At 35.9% G+C, this 14,072-nt stretch overlaps 1 protein-coding gene across 3 annotated transcripts in view; it reads left to right on the plus strand.

Moving 5' to 3' along the window:
* Positions 1–14,072, plus strand: part of Cadm2 (cell adhesion molecule 2) — a 916,009-nt gene that overhangs the window by 610,744 nt on the left and 291,193 nt on the right. For 2 of the 3 annotated variants that reach the window (XM_040750595.1, XM_040750596.1), the window contains exon 2: positions 12,593–12,619. The exons of the other annotated variant lie outside the window; for it this stretch is intronic. In XM_040750595.1, the coding sequence (XP_040606529.1) occupies positions 12,593–12,619 (27 nt within the window). The remainder of the gene's footprint in view (positions 1–12,592; positions 12,620–14,072) is intronic. 3 annotated transcript variants of the gene reach the window in all.

The raw sequence follows: 14,072 nt of genomic DNA on the forward strand, positions 1-14,072 counted from the left end.
CCAATTCTCTCTTGCTTCTCTGTTCAACTAGCTTAAATACATTTTTTACAGGAGGCTAAAGCAAAAAAGAAAAAAAATTACAAAAGTTAAATCTCAGTGGTCGTATCACATTCCTTTGGTAAATGATAAGGAATCCAGCCATTTACTATGGCTATGCAAGGTTTCAATGTTCCAAGAGTGGGGCACAGTGCCTAATGAGACAAGCTGCAAGATATTGTTTGTATCAGAAAAACTTGGCACATGAAGAATTGGCACGATTTTTAGGTTGCTTTCTATTAATAGACTTGGTTAGACATCTGTAACTCTGACCTTGTACATACCTGTAAAGTTTTCTAAATCATGGTCCATATACAGAAATATTTAGTCTAGTTTGAATTTACTCTGTGGTTAAATAGGAGCTATTTGTGTGTAGCCTGTCTTAGACTGGGGAGAAATTGTTGTTTTCTTGTGTTAGTCTGCGTAAAGAGAACAGAGTAGGCTTTTAAGTGTCCAATAGTCCTCATGGGGCAAAAGATGAAGTAATGAAACATATCCTAGTATATTTCTATATATCAAAATCATACACTTAATTATAAGCCATCTTCCTGACTAATCAGAGATATATGTTCTAATAAGTGTGAGATGCAGTCATGAGGTTGCATATACACCCATCGTATGAGATTATACACTACAAGGCCGATGTTGGGGAAACACCATAGCTGCTTTTGCCCATGTGAAATTACAGACAGGAGTAAAAGTTTTTTTGAGATGGTGGTCCTACAGGACTTGCATGGGTTGCAATTCTTCTCCATCAGAGAATCATTCCTTTGGTGGATTGACATCTGAATATTAGTTGTCACCTCTTGCAATTCCCATAGCCTCCAACAAAAGTCCATTAAAGCCCCTGAATGTCCTACAGCTTCCCAAACAGTTTCTGGCACCAAATGTTCAAATACATAAATCTGTCCTGCACTTTTCTCACCAAACCTAATTCTAGGTCTGATTATTTTGACACATAATCAGATAATAAGTAATTTTATGGTTCATCTTTGAGAAGTATAGTATGTCTGCTATTCTCTCATACAGACTAGTACAAGAGTGACTGTCTTGTCTAATTTATGAGCTAGATAGCATTAAAGAGCATTGGTTTCCTAATACTATTATTTCTTCTTTACTTCTTTGTTGAAGTATATCTTTTAATTCTCATTAAATTAACTCCTCAAGGCTAAAACATGTACTGTGTAGATTCTTCACAAACCAATTTCAACATCATTTTAATACATTTTTCTTGTAAGAATATTGTCATTAAGAAAGAAATGTAATAAAGGAGTAAGCCTGACATTTTAATTCCATCTATTAACAGGTGGTAAGGAAGACACTGTTCACACCCCTGCCCAGTCTCCTTCTAAATATGTGCACTTCATCTTTACTCTGTATTCAGATGAATAAAAGTTGTTTGCATATAAAAAGAAAACTTAGTAGAATTAATTAAAGTACTGCTTTTCATAGACCTGAGATTCTAATAAGTGATTAAAGACACAATTTTAGTGTTTAGATTATTATTGTTATTCAAAGAAAATGACACTTTAAGCAAAGCACTATATTAAAGGTAATCAGAATAGAAAATATGATTTATTTTATGTTAGATAAGACAGAAGTCTGAGAGCAACAAGAAAGAGAATGGTGTCTAATACAATTTTAATTTTAATGTCATGAGAGACTGCTGTGTGGTATTTGCTTTTTGATAGATTAGTTGCAGTAGTACTTCCCATTTTGAAATTTGTGTTTCTTCCTTGTATTTACATATCTTTGAGACAATGTAGTTCTACGTATCTTAAGCTCATTCTGACATAGCGCCTCTCCATCACCATACCCATCACCAGATCTGGGCCATAACATTCTACCAGCCTTCATCTGTTACAAGGGTAACATGCACGTGATTTACATTCTGTTACAAGGGTAACCCACATGTGATTTACATTTACAATTTGATAAAGTTTACAATCGTTTCAAGATCTACTCAGGAAAGCATTTAGAAAGTGCACTTGCACAGATACATTGGGCACAATCATTGATGTTACACATGTAGCATTATGAAAAATATGAACAATAGTTGTCGCATTAGGACAAGTTGCATTTCTCCAGAAAAATACAATGGCCTAGTCGTGATTCTAGAAACAGGAACCATCAAGTCTGATATTTCAAGTGACCATGTCCTGTTCAAATACTGAAAAGAGGCTTTTGCCACTCATCATAGTCCATACCAATGTCTAATGCTTTAAATGGGTCCTTTTTTCTCTGTTGGCTTCATGATGAAAACTCATGGGTCCGGAAGGTTGATGCAGCAGGTCTGTTGAGAAACTGGAAATCTCGAACCGACTGTTTTCTTTCTTTCTTGGGCTGTAGATTCGATGACATCAAGGGTCAAGAACACTGATTTAGGAGATCTCACTCAAACTGGCTTAGGTAGGCTCCCATGGTCTCAGGTCCAGTTTTTCTCTGCCCCATGCATCTCACTAAATGGTCTGACAGTTGTCGAAGCTTTATTCTTTTCCTGTAAGAAAACACAAACATGTCCTTGACCCCAAATTAGGGTCTTTTCCACTGTCTAGTGTATGGATGTCTCCATTTGACCTGAGCAATGGTTGTTTAAGTTCCATCATGCCAGAATCTGTCTGAAGCTCACTGGCATTCACATTATAAAATTTTTGAATGAGGAGTGTATTATTTGATGAGTCATGTGGGGACTGGGGACATTATTCCCCCTTTTTTATTTAAAAAAAATTTTTTTGAACTGTTGAAGCTGGACCATAACAGTAGAAGGATTTGTTTACCCTCCTTGGTTAACTATCTAGGTAAATTGGGGTCCCTACTTAGATTATTTGTAGATGCCCATTAAAAAGGACATATCCTTTAAATATTTTTCAAAAACTTCTGAAAATCACTCAAAGATTGTAAACTATACTGTGTCCAAATAACTTTTGAAAATTATTGGAAGTCTGTGAGTAGTCTTTCCCAATCTAACCTGTAGAGCTCTCACTAGCTGACAAGGCCTCATTTGTATCTTAAATTTTTCTGTTAAAACATTAACAGACTGGCTGGATGTTCCTTTTGGCTATATTTAAAGCAATTTAGGTAGCTTCTTAACTATTTTTGAAGGGATTTAAGTATCCTTTTAATCATATAAGCAGTTTACACTCATGTATTTACAATCACATTTCATACATACCATACATTTAGAACATACATGTATCTTTTAGTCATCCTTTTTCCCTAGGTCATGATTAGTCTGTTGCAATGAAGCTTCCTTAATTGAAATCTATGTAAAAGAACAACTCCAGCCAATCCTTGAACTAAAAGGGTTAAAAAGTCCTGTATGTTTTTTATCATTCCTCTATTTGAGCTACAGTCATGGGGTATAGCCGTACCTACTCCTTGTAATTCTGTAGATGTAGGGTGGAGAGGCCAGGCTTTTGGCCAAAAATTTTTAGAGATGACTTACAAAATAGAACTTAAATGTAAACAAAATTTTTCATTCCATATACCTTTGTCTTTTTCTTTTTTTTTACTTAATACCAGTACCTCTTTACTGTTACCAAAAAAATTTTTTTTAATGATATAAAGAAAACTTTAAACAGGCTCCAAAAAGGTTCAAGAAAACCTCCTAAGAAAAGCTCCCACCAGAGAAGCTTCTGCTCTCTCCTCTCCCCTGGCTGGTTCTGCTCTGACACCAGAGGTGGATATGTGTGGGTTTTTGAAGGTGCGGTTAGTCTTTAGACAAGGTCGAGGTCAGGGCGGTTTCCGTGGGAAGGCCTTTTCCAGGAACTTATTGTATTGTTTTTAGTAAACATGTTTTTACTAAACATTGTCTACAGCTGCCTACTCCCAGGCAGAAGGGGAAGTGGGTCTCTGCTCAAGGTCTGGTGTTCCCACACATTCAAGCTTAAGCCTTTGAGTACAGGGATTACAATTGTATACCACTATGTTTTGCTGTGTTTTTTTTATTAAAGTAAATAAATGTCATTGGCTATAGATTTGAAGTAACGTGTAACATCATAAAATATCCCGAGTTAGTGAATTTAGAATGTATTTGGAGTTTTGGTTGTGAATTTACTATAGAAGACTTCGTGGCACAGCCAAAACCATTTGCCCTTTTTGACTTACCATTTTGCAGTGATTTAGAAATTTTCTTTTTATTGTGTTTCTCTGAGAATGAATGTCACTTTCATCATTACTTATTTTTATAACTTGCAGGGTATATCTTGAGTGCTATTGTATAACATCTACCAATGCCAATGCTTTGTTTTATTTTCTGCCAATGTGGTTATATTAGGAAAAGAGAAACATCTAGCATTAGGGAATATTAATAGACTCCTTAGATTTTGTAAACTATAACTTTGAAGCTTCTTTAAAAATAAACAGTGTGCAATATATACTGATTTAAGTGTGTATGATGAATTTAAAATGCAAGATATAAACCTCTCAAAATATTTCAGTAACATTCTCTTTAGCCAAGGTTAAATGGGTCAATATTCATTTGCCAACATTTCTGAATGAACATTAAGTCATATTATTTTCACACATTAAATATTACCTTGATAACTTTAACAGATCCTCTCAATGTATCAATAAATCAATTAACATTATTCATACATTAACAGTAAAACATGTCAGTGAATGAGAATATAATAATTGTAAGAATACAATATAATTATGCATTCAAATATAAAGATGCAAGGTTTCCTAATCTCTCTATTCTTGCCTTCATATCATATTAATAGTCCCTGTAATATCATTTCAGTTATGTTTTAGAATCTTCATTTCCTTAACCAATTATTAGATAATATCTTGCTTAAAGAACTACCCAAGTGCCTCTTTCAATGGGAATAGTAAACCAAATTGATAACATAGTGAATTCATATTTAATTTCGATTATTATAAGTTGGAGGGCACAGCTGCAATAATTATAACCACACTTGATTATTTTTCCTAGACTCATGTAGAATGCTACTTTTGTTCATATTGTTTTTAAAATTATATGCATGCTTTCCTTTATTCTCATTAATTTAATTTACAAATATACTATAACTATTGAAAACTAAGGTGAACAGCAGCAATTGTACAGATATAACTTCATACGTTGTTATAGAAGTGAGGGACTTTCATGACATATCTAAAACTTTTCTCTTTTCAAAACATCTTTAATTCTTTATTTTCATTTTAACTATGCACAACTAAAATTGCATTTTAAGGTAATTTTCAGTCTCTTTTGGTTGTTGTACATGGTGCACTTTACAATTGACTTATAATTGGACTGTGCTGACAGTGGAAAATCTTACAAGTATTGAACATGACATTTATGACAGTATTGCTGTCATCCTGGTCTCTTTTATTGAAAATGTGGAGAATTATAATTGGGCTAACAAGCCTGGTAGCCTGGCCTCTTTCCAATTATACTAACCAGACTGGTCTAGTATTAGCTGCCTGAACACCCATTGAAACAGGCATTTGTTTTCCTTTCCATTTTATTTTTGTGCTTTTCTAAGAACCAAAAATTAAATCCTCTCTTCCTTTATGTAATAAGAAATGTAAACAATTTAATTCTACAAAAAATTTTTAAACATTTTTATTTTATACAGTTAATTTTCTTAATTTGAGTACAACTATTTCTTATGAAAAATTGACTATTGCTGTTACATGGTAGATACTAATTATCTTTATAAATAATTGATGAGTTTGGGGCATCTTTTTCATTTGAACCGTTGCCAACATGATGAATTTGAGTTTTAAGTAAAAATTCTCTTCTCAAAAACAAATCAACATATTGTGATATTGAAAGTTGGGCAAAACTTTTTTGACTGTAAATAGTGAGAGTTTACTCTGAAATGCAATATAAAAAGCCATAAAAACATGTAAATAGTCTTCAGTTACCATAGCTCTAAAATGCACTAAATGAACTAAAATTCATTCAATGCATTGAAACCCAGTTTGCTATTAAACAATAGTATGAAATGCTAACAGTCCTTAACTTTTCTTCCTATGAATTTAAATAGTATGAAATGCTAAAAATCCCTAACTTTTCTTCCTATGAATTTAATATTGTGTCTTTGCTAGTTACTTTCTGTGGGAAAATAAGAAAACTAACCAAGGATTTTGTGCTAGGAAATAAAATATCATTATGCTATTTAAGGATCTCTTCATAAAGGTTGTATTACATGATTGCTATTGGCATAAAAATACTGTGAACTATCTATTTCATAAAATCCTCATGCTTCATGCAAGCTACAAAAATATGTAATTTTTAAAATAAATGTTGTAACTGTATATTAACTTAGAAACTATGGATTGGAGACAGTAAACATAGGTATAATTTGTTCTTGTCTATGGAAATTACATAAAAGAAATATTCCTTTGGTGTATTTACTTTTATAAGAATTGCATTTTAATATTTATAGTTTATAGTAGCAATAATTTTGTTTTTGTGCTAATAATTCAAAATGATTAAAATTGGGTATTCAAAAACCTGACACAGAACAGATGTTTATCTTTCTATGGATCTTGCGAATGCTATTCACTTAGTCCACCAATGACTGTCATATTTTTATTCTTTCAATTTGTATTTGAGCATAAAACAGAAATACTTCATCTATTGTCAACAAATAGATTTTTGGGGTTAATATTGAATACCCAATTGATTTTTTTAGGTGGTTAATATCCTTATTAACTGTGTTTTAATTTGGGTATTATAGCTTTGAGGAGACACTGTGACCATGGCACCTCAGGCAGAAATCCTGCTAGAGAGGTGGCAGGATTTTCTACATCTGTGTTTGCAGGCAGCAAGAACACAATAAAAGTGGGCCTGGCTTGAGCATGTGAAAACTCAAAGCCTGCCCCCTGCGACACACTTCGTCCAAGAAGGCCACAAACAATCCATCAAAACTATACCTCCTAATTGTGCCAGGCCAGTACCTATGAGCCTGTGGAGACATTACTTATTCAAAGTACCACAAATTGTGTCACTCAAACTAGTAAAAATGACCAGAAAACAACCAGTATTTAAAATATATGTCTTTAAGTTCATGAGATTTTATTATTATGTTCACATAATAATATTAGGTTCACAATATTTTGACCTTTCATTACCCCTCATAGTCATTTAAACTTTAATATTATGAAATATGGTGGCGCCCGTGCCACAAGCAAGTCCAAGGTATCAGGAAAAGAAAGACAAGACATCCAGCTGTTGTACTAAGAGAATACATGTTCTGCCTTTGTTGCCAGGAGTGTGTGTGTGTGTGTGTGTGTGTGTGTGTGTGTGTGTGTGTGTGTGTGTATTACAAGTGCTAAGAGGTCTTTCTCTTGTAGTGAGGGAGGAGCCATATATACAGGTTTACAGCACAGTGGAAAAACCCCAGGTGAAAGAGAGCGTGTTTTCCTCCTGATAGATGTTGATGTCAGAGTGTCAAGGGTGGGGCAGTAAGCCAGAACTAGAAAACAGGAAGCACTTGGACTGGAAAACAGGAAACACTTGAACTGGAAAACAAGTTGCACTTGTAGGCTGACCAGCAATTCACACAGACCCCATGGGGCTGGTTTCCAAATCTCCCCCCTTCTTTATATATAAAATAGCACCTATCTCAAGTGACTAGAACGTTAATGCCAACCTTACCTGCCAATGGAGAAATCTCCCAGACTGTATGACCCTCCTATCTTAGGTTGGCTGGCATCCCCTTAGTCTCACCTGTCAGTGGCTGCCGAATATTTCTGTAGGCTCAACCGTAGAGCTGAGGGATTCTCTGTGGTCCTTGAGTACAACTCGAGCCTGGGCTGGTCTAGCGCCTAGGCATCTTAACCAAATGAAGCATATGTTAATAAGTCTTATGGCTACAAGGCCCAGAGATGGGAACCCAGCCTATTCTTTGATTAAATGGCCTGCTATCTGGGATTCCCTAAGGATGATCTCTCCAGAAAATGGAGGAACCTGGGTCTCATTCATTCTAATAATTTGATTGGCCAATTGATGAGTATAAACTTTGGCTGGGGTAACACAAATGTGTGCCAGAGTAGGTGAACAGGTTTAAGTATGTCAAATTCCTACATGGACTGTTATTTAAGGAAGTCTGAGAGCCTCTGTTACATCCCCTGCTGGTTTATCCACTGTGCTGGCTGTAGTTACAGACTGTGAGATGGTAGTCCCAGATACAATTGCTGCTGTAGCAGCAACAGCAATAGCTACAATCACGCCGGCAGTGATGCCAAAGTCTCCTTTTTGCTGCATTAGGGCAAGTTGCATTTCTCCAGAAAAATACACTGGCATACGCATGATTCCAGGAACAGGAACCACCAAGGCTGATATTTCAAGTGGCTATGTCCTGTTCAAATACTGCAAAGGGGTTTTTGCCAACAATACCAGTGTCCAATTGTTTTAAATGGGTCCTTTTATCCCCCAAAGGGAAAAACACTGGCAAAATGAATTCTTTGCTTTAAGGTGTATCAAGGGCAAACTGCTAATCTTCCAGTTCTTTGTTGGCTTCGGGATGAAAATTCACAGGTCTGGGAGATTGATGCAGTCTGTTGAGAAACTGGAAATCTCCAACTGACTGTTTCCTTTCTTTCTCCAGCTGTAGATTCCAAGACATCAAGGATCAGCAACACTGGTTTAGGAGATCTCACTGGCTTGGGCAGGCTCCCATGGTCTCAGGTCCAGTTTTTCTCTGCTCCATGCATCTCACCAAATGTTCTGACAACCGCCGAGCTTTATTCTTTTCCTGCAAGAAAACACAAACACACCCTCGACCCCAAATTAGGGCAGAATCAGGTCTTTTCCATGTCTAGTGTATGGATATCTCCATTTGACCTGAGCACAAGTCACTCAAGTTCCATCATGCCAGAATCTGTCTGTAGCAGATTGGTCACTGGCATCCTCATTTTAAAAATTTAAAATGAGCTGGGCCATTGGTGGCGCACACCTTTAATCCCAGCACTCGGGAGGCAGAGGCAGGCGGATCTCTGTAAATTCGAGACCAGCCTGGACTACCAAGTGAGTTCCAGGATAGCCTCCAAAGCCACAGAGAAACCCTGTCTCGAAAAACCAAAAAAAAAAAAAAAAAAAAAAAATTAAAATGAATCATGTGGGGACTGGGGACATTACTCCCCCTTTTTTATTTTTTGAAATCTTGTTTGAACTGTTCGCTACTCTAGAGAATCTTCCATACAGATTTCTTTGGCTCTCAGGCCATGTTGTAGGATTCAGTTATTTTTCTACTGACTGGCTCTTAGGACTCAAATCGTCAACCTTTCCTGCTAAGACATTGACTGGCTGGATGCTCTTTTTGGCTATATCCAAAGCAATTTAGGTAACTTCTTTACTATATCTGAAGCAAGTTAAATATCATTTTAATCATATCCAAGGCAATTTAAGCAGTTTACACTCACGCATTCACAATCACATTTCATACATACCAGTGTGGCCACACCATACATTCAGAACATACATACATCTTTCAGTAATCCTTTTTCCCTAGGTCATGATTAGTTTGTTGAAATGAAATTTTCTTACTTGGAATCTCCTGTGACAGAACAGTTCCAGCCAATCCTTGAATTAAAACAAAAGGTTGAAAAAGTCCTGTGTGCCCTTCATCATCCCTCCATTTGAGAAGTTCTGAGCTACACTCAGGGGCTATAGCCGTACCCACTCCTTGTAAAAAGTTTTTAGAGATGACTCACAAAATTGACCTTAACCAACCCTGTATGAATGCAAAGAAACATTTATAAACAATATTTGGGGATGTGGGCGTCGTTCTTTCCAAACTACGCCCTGCTGTTAGGGATGCTAAAATACCACAGCATGACAAAAACAAAACAAAACAAAACAAAACAAAACAAAACAAAACAGAAACCTGTTGAAGTCCTTGTTTTTGTGGTCTGCAAGGCTGCATCATCTCAGGTGTTTTAGATGTTGGATCACCTGGGCCACGGCTTCAGATGGTCATGCTTCATCAAACCATACTAGTCTGGAAGGAACCTACAGCTTTTTATTTTCTGTGGAAACAAAAGCAGAAATTCTTTTCCCAAGTAACCTTTCCTTGTATTTAAATTTAGAAGTCAAAGCATTTCAAAATATGTAAGTTGGATTGTTTCAGCAGCATTAATAATCAAATGTCTTTTAGCTGTTAATTTCCTTTCTTAGCAATTAAACAATTCAAACACAACACAACAGCACACTATATACAGACTCTCCATGTATTTTCCATTCCATATACTTTTATCTTTTCCTTTTTTTTCACTTAATACCAGCACCTCGTTTACTAACTGTTACCCACTTTCAATTCATCCTCCAATCGAGGATGATCCCTCAGGCAAAAGCCTTAAGATTTACTCAATCCACCCTCCAACTGAGGGCAATCTCTTAGGTTCCCCTTTCTTTCCCAACCTTGGTGTCAGGTGAAGGTCTGGAGATTTAACCTGGTACCCCTAACTTGGTACCCCTTTCCAGTACACCCTCATAGCTTTACTTGCCAGCCTTTGAGGGTGATCTCTCAGTTCCCCCTGACCTCAGTGGATCAGGTGAAAGGCAGGAAATTAATTCAATACACCCTTCAACTGAGGGTGATCTCTCAGTTTTCCCCTTACTTTCCTGACCTCAGTGGACTGGTTGAAGGCAGGAGAGTAATTCAATACATTTCCTTAGAAGGTGATTTCTCAGGCAAAAGCCTGGAGATTTGACCATTCAATTTTACTGTTAGAAGTTTGAGGTACCTGTTTTCAAATCTTTTCTTTCTGGAGTCTCTCCTCTCCCGAGTCTTCTTTCTGGCCGATCTTTCCCTGTCTTTCCAAGTCTTTCTGGATCTCAGTGGGACCTCCAATTGTGAAGCCCATACCACAAGCAAGTCCAAGGTATCAGAAAAAACAAGACAAGACATCCAGCTGTTGTACTAAGAGAATGTATGTGCTGCCTTTATTGACAGGAGTGTGTGTGTGTGTGTGTGTGTGTGTGTGTGTGTGTGTGTTTATTGCAAGTGCTAAGAGGTCTTTCTCTTGTAGCGCGGGAGGAGCCATATATACAGGTTTACAGCACAGTGGAAAAACCCCAGGTGGAAGAGAGCATGTTTTCCTCCTGCTAGATGTTGATATCAGAGGGTCAAGGCCAGGCCAGTAAGTCAGGACTAGAAAACAGGAAGCACTTGGACTGGAAAACAGGAAGCACTTGGATTGGAAAACAAGCTGCACTTGTAGGCTGACCAGCAACTCACAGAGACCCCGTGGGGCTGGGGCCCCAAAAAAAAACCAGTTTGTGTTTTAGGCAAAACTCTTAGTTTTTGAGCAAAGATTTTCAAACTTTCAAAATTTAACTTAATTTTTGTGTATCTGTGTGTTTTTGAAAATATTCAGTAAGATAGTGGGTGCACAATAAATTTCATGGAAATAAATTTAGACTTTTCTAAACTTCCTTGAAATTTTTCTTGGCTCTAAATAGCATTTCAACTGAAGCATGAATCATGATTTGCCCTACATATCTTCTTTGTAGTAAATTTTAAACTTAATATTCAGTAAGGGTCTGTCCCCTGCATTGAAGACTGTATTTCCCAATTAGAGTATGGGCTAGTTCCTTAAAGACTAAGGAATCTCTCCCCTATAAATATCCATAATAACAGACAATAACAGACTAAACCTCTGAACTGTAAGTCAGCCCCAAATAAATATTTTCCTTTACAAGAGTTGCTGTGATCATGATGTCCCTTCAAAGTAATAAAATCTAAACTAAGACAGACAACCTAAAATATCTATTTGCCTTATACTTGCACAGATCTTGTTTAGGTAACCCTATTTCTGAATTTATCATCTATGAAGGTCCCTGTTCTTTATGGAGGCTCCCTCATGTCCTTACTCTTACAATCTTTCTGTCATCTCTTCCGAAATATTCCCTAAACTTAATGTGATTGTGCTGGAGCGTTAACAACTAGGGTTGAACACACTCTGATAAGTTTTTCTCAACATATTGGCTAGTTGTTGTTTGCTGTAATGGTCTTTGTCTGAAGTCACACACACCAAGGATAAAGTAGTACTGTAATATGTAATCTGTGTTCTTGCAGCATGGTTACTTAATTAGGTAATTAAAGTTGTACAAGTTGTAATTTCTGCATATTCAATGCATGGGCAAACAACCAAAAGTTTCTAGAATGTTTTCAGTATATGACCCTTGTAGTATTCAAATGACGCAGACTTGTGAATTTCCCTTCATGGGTGGTGAGCTTGTTTTTAAGTAGTATTAAATATACTTAAGTCATTTATGGACATTATTGAAGTGATTATTAATTAAAATATAGAATCAAAAAAGATACAGAGAAAAAAGGTGTTTGTTCCTTTAAAACAATCTGGTGACTTGCTTGGAATTCCCACTCCTCTTCCTTTTTTTCTTTCTTACTATTGTTCACATTATTCACTAATATTAATCCTATACTAACAAAATATAACAATCAAGAGTCTTTTCCAAATTATATAGTCTTATACAAGTTTAAATAATGATAAGAACATCTGTGCTTCCTTACCTGAGGTCTGTCTCATATCTAACATGTCTCTTTCTTCTTCTTGTGCAACCTTTCCTTGGTACCAGCGGCTGCTTCGAAAAGTAAAGTCAAAGGTGAGCTTTACTCGTTTCTGCATGATGTATTGTTTCTATTGCTGCCCAGTCTTCGGTTGTCTCTGTAATGATGGAATCACTTCCACTGGTGATAGTATTCTTTGCTCCATGTATTTTTTTAAATGTCTGCAAACAGGAGACCATTATTTAAAGATTTAGTGTCTGATGCATGGCTGCTGTTCTGTAACTTTAGGTACATTATGAATTAAAGTGCTTTGGTTCACTAACATTTGATTAGATGAATTTTAGTTTCCTTCATAAAATTGAGAATGAGATGAAATATACCAAAAAATTAAAAGAATTCTGATAAATATCATGTCTTCATAGAATTATGATTAATCAAGTATTCTAAAAATCAGGCAGCTTTAACTCTGAGATCCTATTTCTTAGTTTCCTTTCATTTTATAGGTACATTTAGTTTGTGTATAAGAAATAGATGAAATATGATGTCATAGGTGGAATATATTTAGTCAAAGCCAAAAATGTCTCCTTGACAACAAAATTTGACTTACTGTTTTCAATCATTATGAATTTGAAAGATCTAAATATATGTATGATAGTGTGTGATGAATGTAAAATTTTTCATTTCACTTTAATAATTCCCAGATTAATCAATAATATCTAAAATGCTATATCAATTGGAATACAGCTTAGTACCAGAGTGCTTCCCTTGCAGGCACAGGCCTTTCATTCAAAATCAAGTACACACACACACACACACACACACACACACACACACACACACACAAATGAAAACCCTTGATTTTTCATAAATATTAAAGCTAGTTTGTTTAAACTCTGGGTTCAGGTACTAGATCTCTAGTTTAGCAATCAAATTTAATACCATAATAGGTGCTTCCTATGTCTAAGATCAATATTATTTATATTATTTTTCTGAAGATGGGTTTCTTTATAGAACTCTATGGATGAGAGGCAAACCAATACAGTTTATCTCCTAAACCCTTAGCCTCCTTACTTGTCCCAGTAAATGTGACTGCTGGCATAGTCACATGATTTTCTGACTGGATGGTGAGTATTAAAAACAAACACATTCATGATTCAGTGAAGGAAATGCTTGATAATGAGTTTATACTTATAAATTTAAAAACATAATGCATTTATATAATAAGAGGTTGCAAAGTGTGGTTTTAAGAACAAGAAACTATAACAATTTACCGTAAAGTATTGTGGAATGTAGCACTAAGTACAGATAGTGTTAGTTGTGATTTGAGGCGTTCATGAATGGTGTGAAACATGAAATGGTTCTTGAGAATGGATAGAAAGTAAACAGTATAGTCCATAGGCTACAGTTTAGGGTAGCTAAATTTAGGGATGCAAGGATGCAAACAGTATAGTGTAGTCAAGAGAGAAGGCATTTTAAATTACATATTGCATGTTTGTCAGAAAATTCAGGAAAATAAATTTGAAGGCACTCCAATAGTAAATGGAGTGA

Source organism: Mesocricetus auratus, unplaced genomic scaffold (genome assembly GCF_017639785.1).
Source record: "Mesocricetus auratus isolate SY011 unplaced genomic scaffold, BCM_Maur_2.0 Super-Scaffold_100008, whole genome shotgun sequence".
NCBI classification, from domain to species: Eukaryota; Metazoa; Chordata; class Mammalia; order Rodentia; family Cricetidae; genus Mesocricetus; species Mesocricetus auratus.